Source organism: Mauremys reevesii, linkage group 10 (assembly GCF_016161935.1).
Source record: "Mauremys reevesii isolate NIE-2019 linkage group 10, ASM1616193v1, whole genome shotgun sequence".
In the NCBI taxonomy this organism is placed as follows: Eukaryota; Metazoa; Chordata; order Testudines; family Geoemydidae; genus Mauremys; species Mauremys reevesii.
The window spans coordinates 58,037,759-58,059,091 of NC_052632.1; the positions used below are offsets into that span (position 1 = coordinate 58,037,759).

Sequence of the window (21,333 nt, forward strand, 5' to 3'; positions counted from 1 at the left end):
AGTCCTGATTCCTGACAGGAGAATGTCCTCACCCTGATCTGCTTCTTTTGGAGATTCAAAGATAAGTGAATACATATAGATACTGTTGGCCACTGAGTAACAATGGAACTTCACCTACACAGCCCTCAACTTGCTTTACAAAGCGGGTCTGGGGTGTGATGAGTATCATTACCCTTCTTTCACAAGAAGCACCGAGAGATTAAATGTTTCATTATCACATGTCAGGTCAGTGATAATGCAGATGGTATCTCAGTTTTATCTAACTCTCATTCCTTATCCACTGGACAAATATGCCTCCTTATCTCTGGTAGCAGTAACTTTGTAGTCTCATTTTTCTACTAGCTGCTGATTCCTGCAGCGGAGAAGCCTCAAATCCTGCCCAGCTGGGCTGGCTTGTGTTTAACTGCACCCTTTCCTAGGAAGGGGCTGACTGAGGCACACAAAATATTCCTGTATACAACTAGGGAGAGGAAAGATGTGTTCTGTTTTGTGCAGCTGAACTAGTATTATAGTTTTCTATACTGACTCTTCTAACTAGTGGATGTTTATGAATTCTGGTGTTAAAATGAATTAATGGGAAAGGCTAATGGCAAAATAACAAAGTACAAGAGCATAAGGGACAGTGTAGGGCAACAGTTCTCAGCCAGGGGTCTGAAAGCCATTGAACCAAACCCAGTATATGATGGAAACCACTTCAAGCCAGCACCTATGCTTTTATATGCAGAAAAACTATTGTTGTGGCACAGGTGGGCCATGGAGTTTTTATAGCATGTTGTGTGGGCCTCAGAAAGGAAAAGGTTGAGAACCCTGGTGTAGAGGAGTAAAGGATTGTGAGGTCGTTACAAAGCAATATTTAGCATCATGCTTGTTTGCAATAGCTGTATCTTGATTCTAAGGTGAGCCACTTTATTCTGCACTTATTTAATTTGGGTCAGTATGTGAGATAGAGGCACTTTTGTCCTTGGTAATATGAAATATTATTCAACTTTAATTAAGCAGTAAATATGTTAAAGAACATTCCATTATCTCCAAAAGATGATCTAGGACATAGATAACAGGTGAAAAGCATTGACTAATGAAGCCTGCACTAGTATCATATTAGAAGTGGTGGTGGTGTTTTTGTTTTTGTTTTTATTTTGTTTTGTTTTTTGTATCCTCCCTGCTTGCAAAATGGAGAAGAATAAGCTGAAGTGGATTCTGTTAAAAGAAAGTCTGCCAGTAGATAGATGGTGCTTTTCTTCCTATAAATTGGGAAGAGAGATGTTAAAATGAGTCAAAGTTGAAAGAAAATGCTTGAGTATAACCCTTCATGAAATATAACATGACCTCTGCAAGACAAATGTTCAGCATGGGACTAGTAAGGATCATTAAAGGGATGGATTGAGGTGTGTTAGCAGAATTAAATTTTTTGGGGGGGCGGGGTTTAAAATTGTTTTGAGGAAACCAAGTTTGCTTTTGAAAACAAACACCTTTTACTGTTATATTTTTACTGAAAAACATCTTCAAAAAACTTTTTTTTTATTTTTTGGTTGAAAAAAACAATCTTGCAGGAAACTTTTTGGAAAAAAACAAACAAACCATTATCTCTCTTCCTTTCCCCTCCCCTCATTTTCCCATGAAAAAATTATTATTTTTTCTGTTTTTTGTTTACCTGCTATGGGGGATAAGGTTTAAAGAGCTGAGGTTTGAGGTGCATGGGAAATTTTGCATTGTGCCTGCCCAAATGAGATCTCTCGGTTTAATTTGATCATGGTTTGCTTTATTTCATAACTCTCTGCAAGTTTGTTGGAAGGGGAATTTTGTGGAAAATACTATCAGGCAGCAGCCTTGAACCTGCCATGTCGGACTTTGTATCAGGGTAATTTCAGCTAATAGCCTAGGCTATCAGAGGAAGGATAGTCTTAGATTTTCTCATACTGAAAGTACCGTTTGAAGAAAGTGGATAACCAACTAAAACACCAGTGATAACAAATTTAAAAACAAAAACAAAATAGTTTTTATACTTGAATGTTGTTGAATTAACCATTTTTGGAGATATATTTATGCTTGTCTCAGAAAATGACATATGCAAGAAAATATAGGGAATGGTACTATTCCCGTTATATTTATGTGTACAAGAAATAGTTATGTAAATTACTTAGATGTTCTAAGCTAACAAAACTTTCCTTCAACAGAGAAGGCACTGCAGCTCTGTGAAGGGTTATACTTGTATACTAGAGGAGAGAATCTAACATGAGGGTAATTTGGCAAGTCAGGGCCTGCAGGAAGTTCCCTTACCTGAGCCTTCTCTGCTCCAAACAACACTTTTCACAATAAACCATTATTGTTGTAGCAATTAAATGAAGACAGGAGCCTCACACACCCAGCTAGAGTACAAGTGAGTTTGGAAAGCAAACAAAACTTTGCCACTTTTAATCCTCCATTTATTTTAGTTGACTGCAAACTTATTATACAGATTGTTTGCAAATACTAAAGATTACATGAAGAAATAATAAAATTAAGAGTATGGTTTACCTATACAGCGAATTATCTGTGCATATCTTTTGAAGTAAAAGCAGAAGCCTGATATTTAGAATTAGCAAATAATAAAAACGCAGAACTGCATAGTTAAACTGAAAATGGATGTCAGATTCCAAGTATATGTACTATCTGTGCATAAAAAAGGGCTAAACTACTACAATCACAGGGCAGAGGAAAGGACCTTAAATGGAAATCAGAGGAAATAGGAAGTCCAGAAACTTGGGATCTGATTTTCAGGTGTGTAGAGCATCTAACCCTTCAACTGAAGTCAATCGAAAGCTAGCGTCTCTGAAAATCAATAGACTTGAATATACTCAAGTATAATAAAGCAAGGGTCAATTGCACAGTGAGTTCCAAAAACTGAATATCTACAAGATATATAGTAGCCAACTAATATAAAAACGAGACAAGCTAAATATTGCAACACTAGATAATACATTAATAGTGTCAAAATTTTAAGGGCAGATCCCTCAATGTTCTCAGCAAACAGATTTATTGCCTTCAATAGTGTCGGTTCCACTTATGCTAGAGGTTAATTTGGCCTTTAGTAGTAAACTTTAATGTTGTTAAAAAGAACAACAACAAAAAAACCTATTTTTCCTCAAAACATAAACAACAAAAAGCAAACCTATCCTACAAACTGAAAGAGGTTAGAGTTTCATTTTTTTGCACTGGTCTCGTTGTATTGGAGCAGATTTGTGTTTTATGACCTTTGAACCCTATCTTTGAGCTTAAGGGACATCTGCTTCTCATAAAGTTTATTAAGCTTACTTAAGGCCATTACAAGTTAACACTGTAACTTTAAAAATACTGTGTGTACCAAAAAAAAAAAAAGGAGAAAAAAGAAAATGAGTTGAGAAACAGCTTCCAGGACTTTGGTACCCTTTCTTTCTTCTGAGTTTTCAATAACCATGGTGTATGTGCTCTGTGAAAGTGGTACTTTCTCTGACCAATGTTTTTATTTTTGTTGTCCTCCCTTTCCTCATCTACCCTGTCTTCTCAGGATACTAAAGCAGAGTGCAGTTCCTGTGTAGAAACAGAAGACAGAAAAGTAAGTGATTAATTTTAATGTCACTTGTGTTAATCCACTTGGTGAAAAAATGTGTTTTAAAGCTATCAAATCATCATTATTAGTATAGTATATTTTTAAGTTAAATCAAACTGTCTAAATTTGAGGTTTCTAACTGAGATACATTTTTAGCTTTAAATGAGCCTTTATGTGAAAAAATGTTGGAAAAAAATATTTAGACCTTGAAAATATAGATTATGTAGACACTATTTTGACTACTGAAGGGAATTGCAGCTCTCCATTTTGTTTGAGCATATAATACAAACAGTGTAAAACCCATCTCTGTTGCAAGTTTGCTTTCCATTGTGCTTGGTATGGAGTGTTTATTAACAACACCATCTCATAAATTCTCTATGTAAACTATAGTATGTTGCAATAAGTATGTAATTCTCAAAATATCCAGGTGATGATTACTTTTCAAAATCTTTTATCAATGCCTGGCAATGCATTCTTTCTCTGTTAAATTAATGATGTGGAATAGAGTTGACTCTGAAAATATCTTTTCCAGTTGTAATTGTCCAAAAAAGTACATAAAGCTCTGCGTATCTATTTTTTTCACTTTTCTCCTTCATCTAAACCTCAAGTCCTTAAAAGATTTAAGAGTAATAATTATAATTTATTAACTTAAAAACTGAGTCATATATAATGTTAGGAGGGATCCTGCTTTGTTAAAATGTAATACTGATATTAAATGAGTGCCTTCTACCAGATAGTTGAGACTTCATTAACCAAGGTCTTTTTTCTGAAGAAATGCTTAAGCTGAGCATTGGTCTTTTCCAACCTGGAAAGAGAAATGAAGAAAGATCTTATTCTAATGTTATTAACATGACCCGGTCAAAACTGCATGTTGAAACCACAACTCTTTATTATGTTAGTATTCCTTTAATTATGCCATGAAATGAAGGAATGCAGATAATAGTGTTAATCTTCTTTGATGCACATTCCAAACAAACATTCTTTCTGAACATTGGTGTTGGAGACAATATATTTCAACAACTCCTTTATTCCTCAGAATTAAATATTTAACTCTTTCTGTGGGTACCAGGTTTTTAAGAGTCCGATTTTTGCCTCAGTTATGTGTTTGTTGTTCAGAAATTAGCTTTTAATTGATACATTATTTCCCAAGTGTCAACTTTCTTTTTACTTATGGTATAATGTAATATTGGAAGTACTGCAGCAGTATAAGTGATCATAAAACTCATTTGCCTTGCTGAAATATATGAGAAGGATATGGTAACCTCAGTAATGGAGTGGGGGAAAAAAAACTATTTTCAGCTAAACAAAGGCGCATATTTAGGAATTTATGTAAGGTATTCAAATACAGCTGAAAATAGTGTTAGATGTTTAAAGACCAGAATTATCAAGCTTTTCTGGTGAAACAATTCCTGTAATAACCAAGGATAGGATTTTTTTTCTATTTAAAGATAGGAATATTAAATATTTAACTCAGGCGAGTATTGAACATAATAGAACTAATCTTATGTAGTAATTCTCATGGTTAGAGGTTAAGTAAATACAGCAGTGTTTCATTGACTGTTCAGATTGTTTCTGAATGACTTTTCATAGCAGAGCTCAAAAATGCTTTTGATTATGTTTAGTGATGCTGTCTGTGAATAAAGGAGAGCAGAGTTCATATAGATAAAGGAAGAATGTCTTTGCTATGCTGTTCAGAAGTTTAAAAAAAATGTTCTCCCTGAACATGAAATTTAATTTTTCCTCATTGCTGTTAATATTCTGATTATTTTTAAGGTCTGAGGCTGTTTAAGTTAAAATGCATAACATTCTGGGGCTTCAAATTTTGATTTTTTTTTCTACATTACTAATTTTACACCGTTCACATGTCACGGTATGTTTTTGTTGTAAATAGTGATAAAATATTTTCAGTTTACATTGGATTGCCAGTTTTTCCCTCCTTCCTCTTTGACCTTTCTTTTTGTAGTTGCCCTTTGCTTATCTCCTTCATCTTAGCTAGGTGGATGGCTGAACATGTTTTTGTGCTGTCTTCATTACAACACTTCATTGGCATACTAGTTAGCTTCTCCATATTGGCTTGAAGATGTTAAATGGTCTCTGTACCCAGTTTTCAGAGAGGGAAGATTAAAGGCTATCCCAGTGCAAAATTCCAACACCATTATCAATTCATAGAAGTAAAACAAACTAAATGTTTTTGTTTTGAGAAAACCTTTAAAAAGTTTTTTAGGTGTTTGTTTTGAAGATTTCCACATCAGAGTACTTTTACATTCTGTAGCACTGTACCTATAGGATTTATTTGTGTGTGTTTTGTATGGTACATAAGATGTAAACTTTTTCATCTTAATACATTTCACACAGAGTTCCCAATGATTTAGAAAAACCTACATGTATTTTGTAATAAGAACATAAGAAAGGCCGTACTGGGTCAGACCAAAGGTCCATCTAGCCCAGTATCTGTCTACCGACAGTGGCCAATGCCAGGTGCCCCTGAGGGAGTGAACCTAACAGGCAATGATCAAGTGATCTTTCTCCATCCATCTCCATCCTCTCCTGAACAGAGGAGGGGGGGGACACCATTCTTACCCATCCCTAATAATAGCCATTTATGGACTTACTTAGCCATATCCAGTCCCCTCTTCCCCTAATAATATAGTTATAGTCTTCAGCCTCTCTCCTCCTCAGGTTAGGAGTTCCACAAGTGACTGTGCGAGAACTGAAAGAGAAGAACTTTTTTTTTGTTTTTTCTGCTAAACCTGCTGCCTATCTTTTTTGGGAGGGGGCTGAGGGGGATTTTCTGCAGGACAACTGTATATACTGACAAAAGCACCCAATTCAGAGCACAATGTGACCATGTCATGCTGTTTCTGATATTGTGACTGCTTGGTAGATAATTTTAATTTGTACTATGAAAACAAATGGTAAGATTAACCTCTGTATTTGCAGAGATGAAATAAAAACTGAAAGGTTGTGCATCTGTGTGGTGCTCTTGAACTTATAGGCTATCAAATGGAATAGTTTCTAATAACTAAAATGCTTTACAACAAATATCTGCAACTCCAAGAAAGAACTGAATCCTTGACTTTATTCTCAAATTAGTGTCTTTTACAACAAATATAGTATTCAAAAAGAATTGCATAAAACTTTAGAATAATTGCGTCTCACAGAGCCTCTGAAATGTTTATAGATCACATTTGTTGAGCTCTCCTACTAAAATTAATATGACTAATCTTGGACCATCTTCAAACCTGGATGACCAATGTTGGACTGCTAAATCCATATTATGGCACCTATAATGTGGAGGCCTAATTTTCATAGATGCAGAGCATGTGCAGCCTCATATGAAGTCTGTGCAAGCAGCAAGTGCTCAGCACCTCTAAAAGTCAGGCCACTTCTGTTTAGGGCCCCAGTTCATCCAAGTGCATCAGTGGGACTACTGGGGCACTTTAAGTACATGCTTCAGGCTTATATATGGATTCAGGAGCTTAACTTTAGGCACCAAGGTTTGAACACCATTGGCTTGAGTTTTAATTCCTAAAATGGAAAAATTCTGAAACTTGTTGGTTAATTTTTATAGCACAAATGTTGGCAAAGTAGGCTATCCATTGCCAGAAAAAAATTAGACTGCAAACTCATTAATATATTCTCTTACTATGCTTTACTATGCTGTTACTTACATTTTATATGGTGAAACAGTGTCACTCTGTAGCCACAAAGGTATACTTAGCCCATCTTTTAATTCAGGTTGTATGTCCTATATCTAATGCTAGATGGCTACAATTAAATACATGGATTTTTTTTTCTATTGCATTTCTGGCAAACAGCGTAACTCAGTCCCACATTAACCATGAGGAAGTTAGACATTAGTTGAATATGTTTCACTGGGAAAGAAAGTCAACAGTTAGCAAAGTACAGATTTTCTAACATTCTCTCTAATTTTCCCTTAAAGGTCTTGTGTTTATCCAGTGACTCATCAAATCATATAATATAATATTAATTTACTCTTCTGTATTGGGACTTGTTGATATGGGACTCACTTTCTGTCACTCAAATACATTTTGAATGTGTAACTTTCTTTGTAAATTTTTCCTTAACCTTTACTTGTGCTCATGTCTGAATATTACTCCCTGTTAGGTCAATGGTTGATTTTGGTTTTGGTTTGGATAAACATCCAGAAGTTTGAGTCTATATTTGTACTACTTGTGACAATTCCAGACCAACTGTGTAGACTCAAGAACAGGTGTTATTGGGGTGTTTCAGAAAAACCATTTCTGATCATCAGAAACTGTAACTGTGGTGTTAGTGGGGAAATAATATATTTCAAACATCAAAGCAAGCAAACCCCCACAAAGTGAACCAGGATAAAGGAGTGGTAGGGCGGTTTATGTTGTTTTATTGAACGTGTTTCTTTTTTTGTGGACATTTTTCCAGGTCTAATCATTATGTCTCATCAGGAGTTCTTTTGTGATAGGCCAACAAGTAGAAATTTTATTTTTTTCTGTAAAATAGTGTGTAACTTAGCATCAAGGATATATCATTTCTTGATAATGGGAATAACTTTTTTCTGGAAACAATATCTTGCAGTGTACTATAGTGTGTTGACCCATTGTAACTAGAGGTGATGCATCACAGCGGTGTTATCTGTGAATAAACAAAAAGTGATGTTTCATCTATATGGGTGTTCGCCCATGTACAGATGGCCAGCAAGGGGGCTATGCACTACTTAAATCCTATTATTGTGAGGGCTTAAGTGAGGCTTAACTGGTATGCATTGTGGTGGCACCTTTGCAGAGGGTTTAATGTAATCATTTTTAAGTTTTGTCTCCTGACATTTTAAACACCACACTATGACCATTCATCACAGAGATGTACATTGTTATACACGCTAGTCTGCTAATATTTGAGATTAAGTTCCCGATGACCAGGAGGAAAGAAAAAAAACTAACTGGGGGAAGGGGATGGGGGGAATGAGGAGATGAGATGTCCTGTGTCTTGTTTCATAAGGATGAATACCATGCCTTAAGGTTGAAGATTGGGAAAGCTGGATTTTATTCATGTTATGGGACGCGTGGAACACTGTGAATGCCTCACCCCTCTGTTCATATGATTATTGTCCTGTTGCCCCCCCCCTGCATCTCCTGGAGGGCTCTTCTGTGATTTCACCTTGCCCACAGCTGCATAAGAGCTGTTGGGCAGGGAAGCGGGGTGATCTTTTTATTAGTGCTGTCTCCTGCCTTTCTGCTTTTGGTTCCAGCACTTTTCATAATGTGACAGACTCTCACAGAGCAATTGTAGACAGCATACAGGCGGAGAGAATCAGACAGCCCACCCACATAATTGTTTTGAGAGTACATCATTGTGGCAAATATCAAGAGTGTCCTTGATGAAGGAAGCACACAAGATCGCAACCAACAGACATTGTCTGCTGTCTTTATCAGTTGATTTGATACAGGTACAACTCCTCCAACTCAGAAAGATTTTATATTCGAGCTTTAGTATGGTTATACCTGTGCCTAGTTTTTACAAGTGGAAATCCCAAAATATATACAGTATATTTAACTGTGTTTCTATTTGTGCTTCTCTGTCTGTCCTCTCTATTCATCTTCCCCAAGTTTTTGGAATCATCTTGAGCTCTTCAGGGAGGCTGGGCAAAACAAACAAAAAAGTAGTTTAATCTAATTGTGACACTGTTGTAGAAAATATTTAATGTTCCCCTCTAGTGGCTGATCCAATTACCACTTCTGCTATCTACCAGTTCATTCCTTTAGCTCAAGTGATAGAGATCTGTACGTTTCAGTCTCTCAAACTCGTAGAGAACCCATCCTGGAATCATTAAATAAATATATCACAGGCTTATTCCATAAAAAAAAAAACCCAAAAAACAACAACAAAAAAAACCACCCGTTTTTTTCCAATAGAATTATTGAAACCATGTAGTAGGAGTTCAGGACCTAGTTTACAAAGCCTGAAGTAATATAAAGAAATATTCTGATTCCATCTGTGTTGGGCACCAGAGACAATCCAGTGCAATTAGGACACGCACCATTAGCATCCTTTTATTTGCTCTTTTATAATAAAAAAATACCACTGATGAAGCAAGTTGTTACTAATTAATGGGAACTTTTTTCTAGTTAATAACAAAAAATAACACTAGATATCTATAAGCTTAATTTCAATAAGATTTACATCTCTCTTGTCTGGGAAAGAGTAGAATTTCACCTTCATTCGGATGTGCTGGCATTTCAGTCATAAGGCATTTCAGTCATTTGGACTATTCACAAGGGTAAAGATAAGCATGTTTAAGTGTTTATAGGATTGGAATCACAGTTGGTTTTCCTAATTCTCTAACAATGGCTGTGATTTCCACACTACAAGAATAGCTCAAAATGTCCTCAGTCTTTCAATCTAAGTATACAAATATATGTTAATCTCATATTGGTTTTGATTAGGAGAAATATTAAATTGCTGAAAAATCAGTTATAGAATACCCTTTAAATCATTATGAAAATCAAACTACTGTAATTTTACCATCATTTTTATAGGATCAACTATGATACAAAAACTGACAGTTTTTTTTTTTAAAACCATTTATATATATATAATATGAACAAAACAGTTTATATAAAAACAATGAATCACTCATGAAACTGCCCATTTTTAGGATCAAACTTCAAATAATTATGAATTTTAATAGGTTAAGTGCCCCCCAGCCCCAACACTCTCCTCCATTTTAGTATCCCTTTGCAGAAATATCCAAAATAAGGGTGTTGGTGTGATATTTCCAACTGAGAAATGCTAGACATCTTCTGAAGAAGTGAGGTTTTAATTATATTTTGAAGACTCAAGAAATGGTAATAACCTTTGAATAGGTACCTAGATTTTAGGATGGTTGCTAGGAATGAACTCTGAACTGTACCCATTGTTAATAATTAGCATAATAAAATATGCCCTTTCAAACAGCATCCCTAATACATGGTCCAGGAAAAAAATATGTACATATTGGTTTTGCTTTTCTGTAACTCTTTTTTTAACGTAAAGACAAATAATTTGTATAGATTTCTATTTCAGAACCAGATATTTCAGTTCCAATGAAATGGTTAAAATTAAACTGCTTCTCATGCTTGGATGGTATAACATGAATGTTTTCTGCCACCTGACCCTTGCAATGAGCATGGGGACCCCCGCCCCCCACATACACCGAGAGATGGAAGTGGCAGAGAGTAGGCCTTAGCAGACTTTTTTGCGGGTGACCCTGACTCTTCCCCCCACCCCGAATTAAGATGTGTTTTCATACGGTGTATGGTCCAATGGAAGGTCAATGAAGGTGAAGGAGGACAGTACAAGAAGTTGTCTATCGCAGCTGTCTATCTTCAGAGAGGAGGGTGAGGGGGTTATGTGAAGAAATGTACCGTGTGTGCATCTCACAAATGGTGTGTTTGTCATTTGTCTGTAACTGTTAGTCTCTTGTCTATTTAGACTAGAAATTCCTTGGGGCACAAGCCCTCTCCTGTTTTGTCCTTGGCACAATGGGGTCCCAGATGCAGTTGGGGCCTGTAAACAGTATTGGAAGGCACACAATAAAATCATGCTTTAAAGGCATTTTTTAGGTCAGTAATTACAGCTGATAAGTTGACTGGTCCATCTATCTGTTTTATTTTTGGCTCAAAGGTGGAGACTTTTGAATGAAGTGATTGTCAACCTTCCTGTTCCCACATTCTGAAGTTACTTCTGTTTTCCAACTTTTGAAGTTGATGGGAGCAATTCTCAAGTATGAGATTAGTCTATAAATGGAAAAAAAAAGTACATTTAATTAGCCATCAAAACTTAATCTACTTTGTGATGTAGATCTTTCTCTTCTTCCCTGGTTACTTGCATTGAACCTTTTATATATGATTCAACGTGATTTCTCTGCAACAAAAAACTCAGGGTTGGGAATGATTAGTGGCATGAAGTTATTCCATCTCAGGACTGCTTAATCTGGAACATGATTCAGGCATAATCTATATAGTAAATTCCTCACTGTGCAAGGCAGAGAGCTACAGGTCTGTGTATTCCCAGCAACCTAGATAAATCTTCTTTGTGCTTATTGTATGAGACTCTTTTCTTCACCATTGCCTGCTCTCTTCCAGTTTTATCCCAAATCTAACAATATTTGGTACTTTTCTGAAAACCCTTCTCCTTGAGTCATGTATCTATGAAAGAATCTCAGCTCTGATGGAAAGAAAGATATCTAACTTCATAGTTGCAGAGAGACATTTGGAACCATAACCCCTCAAGGCTTAAACATCAGAAGCCAAATAATAAGAATCCAAAATATATTTTTGTAAAAATCTCATTATTTTAAGCCAAATTGAAGATGTTTTCTGACTCTTCTCGTTTCCTACTCTATCATTGGGGTCAAAGGCATATAGCAATTGATTGGCACAAAGTAGCTGTTCATTCTAAAACTGTATTTTGGGTAATCTGTGGTGCCATGCTATTTTATCAAGATGTCACCTTTCAGTTCCATCACACATGAGTTTGAAGTCAGTGGATAATTTGTGCCAGGGTTGAGCCTCAGCACCTCTAAGCCTGGGGGTTGATAGCCCTGGCAACTCTGGGCTTGCCATGTCAGTTATGAAAATAAGAAAATTGCTTGAGCCCCGGCACCTCTTTCATTATAAATTAAGCACTGGTTGCAAGTGACCCAGAATTGTAACTGCAATTTTTTCTTGATGGTGTTTTGGAATTAAAAAAAAAATTAGATCTACAGCAAACTGAGTAGAATCTATGTTAAAAAGATGTTCTGTGCCAGATAGTTGCATTTCATTCCATTCCATTTTCAGTCTGATAAATACATTTTGTTCCCTGGTTTAGTTTCTACATTTTTGTTTGATTCAGACCACTTCCTTTTTTATAGACTCACCATTGCTGGAATCTGCAATGACATTCTCTCCAGTGTTCCCTGGAGGCATCATAATGCTGACCATTAACTAGCAGCTAAGTGTTATTAGCTCAGTGGTTCAAGGTCACTCAAGAAATTTCACTTCATTTTCTGTCCTCCAGCAGGAAAGTAGTTCACAGAGAGACTACTTTTGAGATGCCTCTTGACACTGAAATTCAACACTTTCGTGCTCAGAGTGCTGAGGGTTTATGAGAGTAATAGACTTTATGGTGTGCATTAGGCCAATAACGTGATAGGTCAGTTAGTTAGAAAATTTCCCCATAGTGACATAATTATCTTCTTGAGGAATGTGGTATGTGTAGTAATGGCTTTCTCTGCCTATTGATGACAATATTTTGTACTTTTTAATGCCTCCTGTCAGAGGATCTCAAAGCACTTTACAAACATTGAATATAAACACCAGGAATGCAATTATAATATTAACCAAGTTACACATTGGGGGAATAGAAGCATGGAAAGGACACGCAGCCAAGGTCACACAGTGTGAATCATAGGTATCTCTGAGAACAAAACACAGAGTTCCTAACTTACAGTGTCTTCTCTCACAACTAGACACAGTCCTCACAATTGTTTATTTCTTTGCTATATATTTCACTGAAAATAGAAGGGGAGAGAGTGGCTAAAATGAGTAACATTTTGACTAATTATTTATGTTCAGTTAATTGGAAATAAGTTCAGATTTTTTCAAAGTAATGTTGCATCCTAAAAACACATGAACTAAATCTGAAGCTACTTTTTTCTCATACTGGAATATTAATAACTACCTACCTCATGTAATCATACGTTTGTGGTCCAGAACCCAATCCAACTCCCACTGAAGTGTAAATGGAAAGATTCCCAGTAGAACCTCTAATTAACTTCAATGAGAGACTCGACTTACATGACTTATAAACTCCAGCCTGGTACAAAGTACCACGAGAGGCTCTTTTTGCAGCGTTTTTTGTTGAGAGAAGAACTGCTTAAAATCTTTCAAAGGCTCTTCAAATGAGATTCTCAACACAACTTTACTAAATCCTGAGGTTTTGATAAACTTGAGGTAAGCTTTTGGATGCTTATGTGAATTGGACCCAAACTCCAAATTTCTTGATGTTCACTCATTGCTATTAACTAGTGTAATACATCTAAATTGTCCCCAATTTACTTGCTTTTATGAAAAAGTGACTTATGTCTATCATTAGTGAACTCAAACTCACACCACAATTTTGAGCCTAACTTTAAGCAGCAAAACAACAAACCTGACAGTTCTAACATGAGGAAATACAAATCCATCAGAATAGAATTGCTTACTGTTTCCTGGTATGTAGACTGACATAATATGATGTCCTAACAGAAAGTTTCATGTTTTGAATGATCATAATACCAGTCCTATTACCACCTTCTTGTTCTTGCTGTCATTCAGACATGTAATTATGGAATTTCACAATTCAAGTGATGACAATTGCTCCTGTGTATATGTCCCTCTATCGCCACTTAATTCAACTGCATCTAGCAATCTTTAATTTGATAAAGTGGAATTGAAGTGACAGCAGATGACAGAGGTGCCAAAACAATAATCTGACCTCCCACTGAAGTGTCAATGTGTTGGACTGCATGACTCTTACACAAGCTGAGTGCTCAAAAGACAGATTGACAATATTTTTGTTACGCTAGAAAACCTGTAGTTAAGACATGAGAATAAAATGGTTTAAACCCTAATGTGCACACTTGTGATGTGGCTTCCACTCTTATTGTTGTTCCCACTGCCTTTGTGTAAGCACTTGATTAGTATTGTTCATAAAGTACCTTCAGAGCTTTAATGTGATGAAACTTTGTTTTTTTTCCTAAATCTTTTACAGCTGTGCACCTGCTCTAATAATTTAAGTCTTGAAGGAACGGTTTCTTCTTGACTCTTATGGAGCAGCTATTTCTTTTTCTTTTTATGCCCGTGGTGGGAAGTGGGGAATAGCAAGGAAATGCCTTTCCTAAAACAAATTGGAGGATATTTTTCTCTTTCCCCCACCCCCAAGTGGGGGGTAATGTAAATAATACCTAGTTCCAATTCACACCTGTCATTATGCCTTCTGTTATAGTATAAGTTACTACTACAACTGTTATACAGTGGTTGTGAATCAACAGCCTGACATGGTCATCCTTGCCCTTTGTTTTCAGTGTACATTAAATAGACAATATACAATAGTTACATTTTACACATTGATTACGGGCTGATGACTCAGTGGTGTTTTGCTTAGGCAAAACGTTCATACTTTAATGATTTCATTGATGTAAGTGGAAATTCTGAGTCCTCAGTACCTCTGAAATGCAAGTCTCTTCTTTTGGTACATGACTGTGGATTTTAGGTATCTTAGGTACTCAGCTAAAATTTTTGTTAATGGTATTTATAATATCTGTTTACTTTCAAATCTGATTTGATGCCCTATCTAAATTGAATCATGTACTTTCTATGGCCTGTTTTATCAAAAACAATAACACTGTTTCGTTTGAAAATTTGAAGAATAATACAATTTTTGGTCATTTAATATGACTTCCACTCTTGCCTTTCAGTTGATATTCTGTTTGTTCAAAAGCATAGTTTTTGATCATGTAGATACTGGGATGCCAATACCCTTCTGTTAAATTCTGGATTGTTTGAGGATAGTTGCATTATGTAAAGTTTTATTTGCCTGCTTTGTTTTTCTATGGTGTTTTTGGTTTTTTTGTATTTGCTCCCTGTCATGAATTTAAATGGTTCAGAACTATGAAAATTACCAGGTAATATTCCCTGAAAATGTAAATGAACACGTCACAAGCAGAATTTTGTATTCTTTAGGGTTTATTGATATTAAAAATCACATGGAAGACGGGAGACATTCCAGAAGACTGGAAAAGGGCAAATTATAGTGCCCATCTATAAAAGGGAAATAAGGAACACCTGGGGAATTACAGACCAGTCAGCTTAATTTCTGTACCTGGAAAGATGATAACGCAAATAATCAAGCAATCAATTTGCAAACATCTAGAAGATAATAAAGTGATAAGTAACAGTCAGCATGGATTTGTCAAGAACAAATCATGTCAAACCAACCTGATATCTTTCTTTGACACGGTAACAAGCCTTGTGGATGGGGGGAAGCAGTAAATGTGGTATATCTTGACTTTAGTAAGGCTTTTGATGCTGTCTCGCATGACCTTCTTATAAACAAACTAGGGAAATGCAATCTAGATGGAGCTATTATAAGGTAGGTGCATAACTGGTTGGGAAATCGTTCCCAGAGAGTATTTATCAGTGGTTCACAGTCATGCTGGAAGGGCATAATGAGTGGGGGCCCCTCAGGGATTAGTTCTAGGTCCGGTTCTGTTCAATATCTTCATCAATGATTTAGATAATGGCATACAGAGTACACTTTTATAAAGTTTATGGACAAAACCAAGCCGGGAGGGGTTACAAGTGCTTTGGAGGATAGGATTAAAATTGAAAATGGTCTGGACAAACTGGAGAAATGGTCTGAAGTAAATAGGATGAAATTCAATAAGGACAAATGCAAAGTACTCCGTTTAGTAAGGCACACATACAAAATGGGAAATGACTGCCTAAAGGGAGTACTGCAGAAAGGGATCTGGGGGTCATAGTGGATCACAAGCTAAATATGAGTTAACAGTATATCGCTGTTACATCCCAGAATGATGTTTGCATTTTTTTGAATTAGCAGGAGTATTCTTCCACTCTACGCCACACTGATTAGTCCTCAACTGGAGTATTGTGTCCAGTTCTGGGAACCACATTTCAGGAAAGTTATGGACAAATTGGAGAGAGTCCAGAGAAGAACAAAAAAAATGATTAAAGGCCTAGAAAACATGACCTATGAGGGAAGATATTAAAAAGGGTTTGTTTAGTCTGGAAAAGAGAAAACTGAGAGGGGACAGAACAGTTTTCAAGTGTATTGTTACAAGGAGGAGGGAGAAAAATTGTTCTTCTTAACCTCTGGGCATAGGACAAGAAGCAATGGGCTTAAATTGCAGCCAGGGCAGTTTAAGTTGGACATTAGGAAAACTTTCTAAAAATCAGCGTGGTTAAGCACTGGAATAAATTGCCTAGTGAGGTGGTGGAATCTCCATCATTGGGGATTTTTAAGAGCAGGTTAGACACAAATCTCTCAGGGATGGTCTAGGGCTTGGCTACACTTGAGAGTTACAGTGCTGGTGGTGGCTTTACAGTGCTGTAACTTATTCCCCGTCCATATTGGCAAGGCACATACAGCGCTGTATCTCCCTGGCTCGACGAGAGGAATAAAGAGAACAGCGCTACTGTTGCTGCGCTGGGGTGCCAGTGTAAACAGTGATTAATCTTACTACGCTGTAACTGACCTCCGGAACCTTCCCATAATGCTTTTAAGTAAAGATAATACTCTTTGTTTTGTTGTGATCTCGGGGCTCCCGGATCTGCTTATCTAAAACACAAACACAGCTACTGTTTGCAGTGAATGAGCAGAGGCAGGGGGATCCCTTTGGAATGTCCACAGCTAGTTTTTGCTTGAGGAGAGAAGCAGCACGGTGGGCGGGAGGGGGGGCGTCTGTTTCGGAGCAGCTGCTTATCTGGTCTGTGAGGAAAAAAACAAAGAAGGCTATTTGCATTTAGTGCATGAGAGAGGGGTGGGGGAAGGGGTCGGAACTTGCAAGGCAGGGAGCTGACACAGTGTCAGCTCCAAAATCCACTCTCTCTGTCTCCCTCACACTCCCTGTCACACTCCACCCCACCCCCATCTTTTGAAAAGCACATTGCAGCCACTTGAATGCTGGGATAGCTGCCCATAATGCACCACTCCCAACACTGCTGCAAATGTGGCCACACTGCAGCGCTGGTAGCTGTCAGGGTATGGCTACACTTATGAGTTGCAGCGCTGGTAGTTAGCAGCGCTGGTCATCCAGCTGTGTAGGAACAGCGCTGGTGTGTGACCACACTCACAGCTACCAGCGCTGGTGTGTGGCCGCATTTGCAGTGCTGTTGGGAGTGATGCATTATGGGCAGCTATCCCAGCGTTCAAGTGGCAGCAACGTGCTTTTCAAAAGGGGGGGGGCGTAGTGTGACAGGGAGCATGGGGGGAGAGAAAGAGAGTGGATTTTTGGAGCCAACACTGTGTGTTAGCTTCCTGCTCTTGAAAAAATCAGAAAATGTTTCCGACCCCTTAGTCTTAACTCTTAATTGCAAACAGCCTGCATCTTCTCTGTCAAGCAAACACTCACTCCCTGCCTGCCTCATTCACAGGGGTTATCTCATTTGATTGATTTTTTAGATAAGCAGCTCCGGTAGCAACGAGCCGGAGCTCCGAGTTCACAACAAAACAAAGAGAGGCTGCATAACAAAACAAAGAGAGTAATTTAGTTAAAAGCATTCTGGGATATCTGCTAATACCCTGGAGGCCAATAACAGCGCTGGTGTGTGTCCACACTTAATGAGCAGCGCTGGATCACCAGCACTGCAATGTTTATTCCCCACGCAGACCCAGGTGTACGGCCAGCGCTGCAGCCAGGGAGTTGCAGCGCTGGATGTGCCCTGCAGGTGTGGACACTTACTAATTGCAGCACTGGAAAGCCTCCACCAGCGCTGCAAATCTCAAGTGTAGCCATACCCTCAGTGTGGTCACACTGCAGCGCTTTCTCTACACAGCTGTACGATGACAGCTTTAACTCCCAGCGCTGTACAGCTGCAAGTGTAGCCAAACCCCTAGATAATACTTAGTCCTGCCTTGAGTGCAGGGGACTGGACTAGATGACCTCTTGAGGTCCCTTCCAGTTCTATGATTCTTTCCTTCAGAAGAATAAGTACCTTATTACAAATACAGTTTTTGGAAAGTTTTCAACAGAAGTCATTAGTCCAAGTTAATTGATGGTGTAACTCTATCAAATCCTTTAATTTATATTTTATCTCAATATTATTTTAACTCATTTTTCTTTAAGCCCACCAAGCTCTTAAAAGGGGAATTAAAAATTAATTTGTAGTATACAATTCAATCAAGTGGAGTATTATGAAGGCTGAGTGAGAGTTAATGACTGAAGGGTCATTTGATGGGAGATATCTGTCAAAATATGCTGAAAAATAATTAGTCTAAGTCTATAAACAGATTCAAATTTACTCTGACTATATCTAGCCAAGTAACTTTTCAACAATTCTAAAACTAAAAATACATAGAGGAATCAGCTTTTACAATTATACAGAAATCTGCGTGGGCATATTAAATCAACCTGCTACAAACTGGAAAGTGTTCTATGACTTCTTTGTAAGTGCTGGATTTGGGACTGAGGAACAAATTACAGCAGTGGGGCGTAGCAATTCAGCTTTTACTCTCTTGCACATTGCTAAGCGTAGTACTCTTGGAAATAATGTTTCCAATAATAACCTTTCCCAAGCCCCTAATACATATACTGTGTGAATTGTATAAAAATTGATTGTATCCATGGTTTTCTAAGATTTGTCATTACAATTCTGTCACCTATATTAGTTTAAACGTGTGTTACCATTAATAACCTGACATCCTATGTACATACCCCATAGGCAGATGCAAACTTACAGGGTAGGTAGGGTTGCCAACTTTCTATTTGCAGAAAACCAGAACACCATTGTCCCACTCTTGCCCTGCCCCTTCTCTGAGGCCCCACCCCTCTCACTCCATTCCCCTCCCTCTGGGGTGGGGCCATAAATGAGGGGTTCAGGGTATGGGAGGAGGCGCTTCACTCAGGCGACTCCTGGAAAGCAGCAATATGTCCTTCCGGCTCCTAGATGGAGGGGCCAGGTGGCTCTGTGTGCTGCTCCTGCCTGCAGGCACTGCCCCCACAGCTCCCCTTGGCCACATTTCTCGGCCAATGGGAGCTGTGGAGCCAGCACTTGGGGCGGGGGCAATGTGCGGAGCCCTCATGTGCCCTTATGCCTATGAGCCAGAGGGAGATGCTGGCTGCTGTGGGTGGCCAATCAGACTTTTAATGGCCCGGTCAGCAGTGCTGTCCCTCTTCAACCAGGTGTTCCAGTCGAAAACCGGATGCCTGGCAACCCTAACACAGGGTGGGATGACACTGATTTTAAATAGTTCTTTCTCAAAATGTACTTTTGCACCACATACTGCAGGGATCAGGTGTCATCAGTCACTCACTCCCATGACTGCAGGGCTGCAGAGAGGTATTTGCACAGCCACAGGAACCATTCAGCAACAGCGTGGCCTCCCCGTCCTGGACAGGGGTCTCTGTTCTCTTATGCAAACCTCCACATTACCCAGATTCCTTCCTTGTCCCCCAGCATGAGCTACATGTCTTCTGCAGTATGTAGCTCATGCTGGGAGACTAGGGAGGGATTCAGATGATGTGGAGTTTTGGATAAATAGGAGAATACTGTTTGCCTATGGTGCGGGGGAAGATTCTTCATTTGAGTGGGGGAGAAGTTCTGTATCAAGTGGCATATTGAAATGGCTACCAGGTAGAGATGATGGGGACCTCAGTGATATCCATTAGCAGGGGCATCCATAGGAAAGTTAATTACCTCACATTTTCTACTTAAATCCTCGTATAGGCAATAAAAAGCTAAGTTCTGCTCACCAAGATTACAGCCATATTGAATGTGAGCCTGCAGATGTCACCTATTCATTTGCAATAAGAGACCATTACATTTCATGCAAACTGCCTAAAATTTGCACACACAACTTTGTTGAACCAGTTGGTGCTATCGCCACCTATTTCAAAAGCCTGACAGAAGCTCAAAACAATGTATAGGAAGTATGTTCAGAATGTACCTATTTCAAACGTGTAGGTGTGATTACATGACTGTGAATACAAGGATGTGTCCAGTCTCATGCTGTCATACTATCACAGAAGCTCTGAAAGCTTTTGCCTTTCAGTGTGATAAAGTAATCATGATCTGAGCTGACACAGAACTATTTTTATAGATAAATGGTTCCCACTCCATGCTTTTTTTTTTTTTTTGGACTGGCACTGGTTTTCGATTTGCATTATCTGCAGCTCCTCTAACTCCAACTTCAGTTCTTTATTAGCTGTTGAATTTGAATGTATTTTTCCTCAAATAATACAGAAGCTGAAAGTTGAAATTAAAACTAGAGCAGTTTTGCATTAAGTATTACTAAAAATATTTACTGCGCCAACTACACCTCCACCCCAATATAATGCTATCCTCAGGAGCCAAAAAATCTTACCGTGATATAGGTGAAACCGTGTTATATCAAACTTGCTTTAATCCACTGGAGTGTGCAGCCTCCCCCCCCCCCCATCCCAAGCACTGTTTTACTGCGTTATATCCAAATTCATGTTATATCAGGTCACGTTATATCGGGGTAGAGGTGTATTTAACTTTAACACTGGGTTGCTGGGAATTGTTGTTTTACAGACCTGGAGCTTTATGGTTTCCAGATTTCATGCAGAAATAGTGTCTCTTCTTTAAGAGGAACTCAGTGTCATTCTATAGAATTTGATGAAGTGTTTTGGGAATTTACCCAGTTGGACTGTTGGAATTTTAAGACTTTGCTGACAGGCACCTAAATAATTGGCCAGATTCTCAAAAGAGCTGAGCCATGATTTGAAGTTCCCACTTTTAATTCATATTTACTCTTTCAAAATTTGGGCTTATATGTTTGGAAAATATATATATAATTCAGCACATTGACTGGACTTTACCCAGTTTAAAATTACTGTAGGCTGAGTGGACATCTTTCAGTGGGCTGGTGCAGTCAAAGGCAGCTGTATAATGTCTAAATGGGATTTGTATAACCACCACAGTAGAGAGCAACCTCCAGGGCTCAATATTCCAGGAGTACCATAGAGGTTTTCTGGGACAGCAGCTAATAGGTTATGTATTTTT

The 21,333-nt window shown here is 38.1% G+C and overlaps 1 protein-coding gene across 21 annotated transcripts in view; it reads left to right on the forward strand.

Moving 5' to 3' along the window:
• The window catches only part of RBFOX1 (RNA binding fox-1 homolog 1), a 2,636,561-nt gene that overhangs the window by 1,636,903 nt on the left and 978,325 nt on the right, over positions 1-21,333 (forward strand). For all 21 annotated transcript variants that reach the window (XM_039490574.1, XM_039490577.1, XM_039490576.1 and 18 more), the window contains one exon: positions 3,524-3,571. In XM_039490574.1, the coding sequence (XP_039346508.1) occupies positions 3,524-3,571 (48 nt within the window). The remainder of the gene's footprint in view (positions 1-3,523; positions 3,572-21,333) is intronic.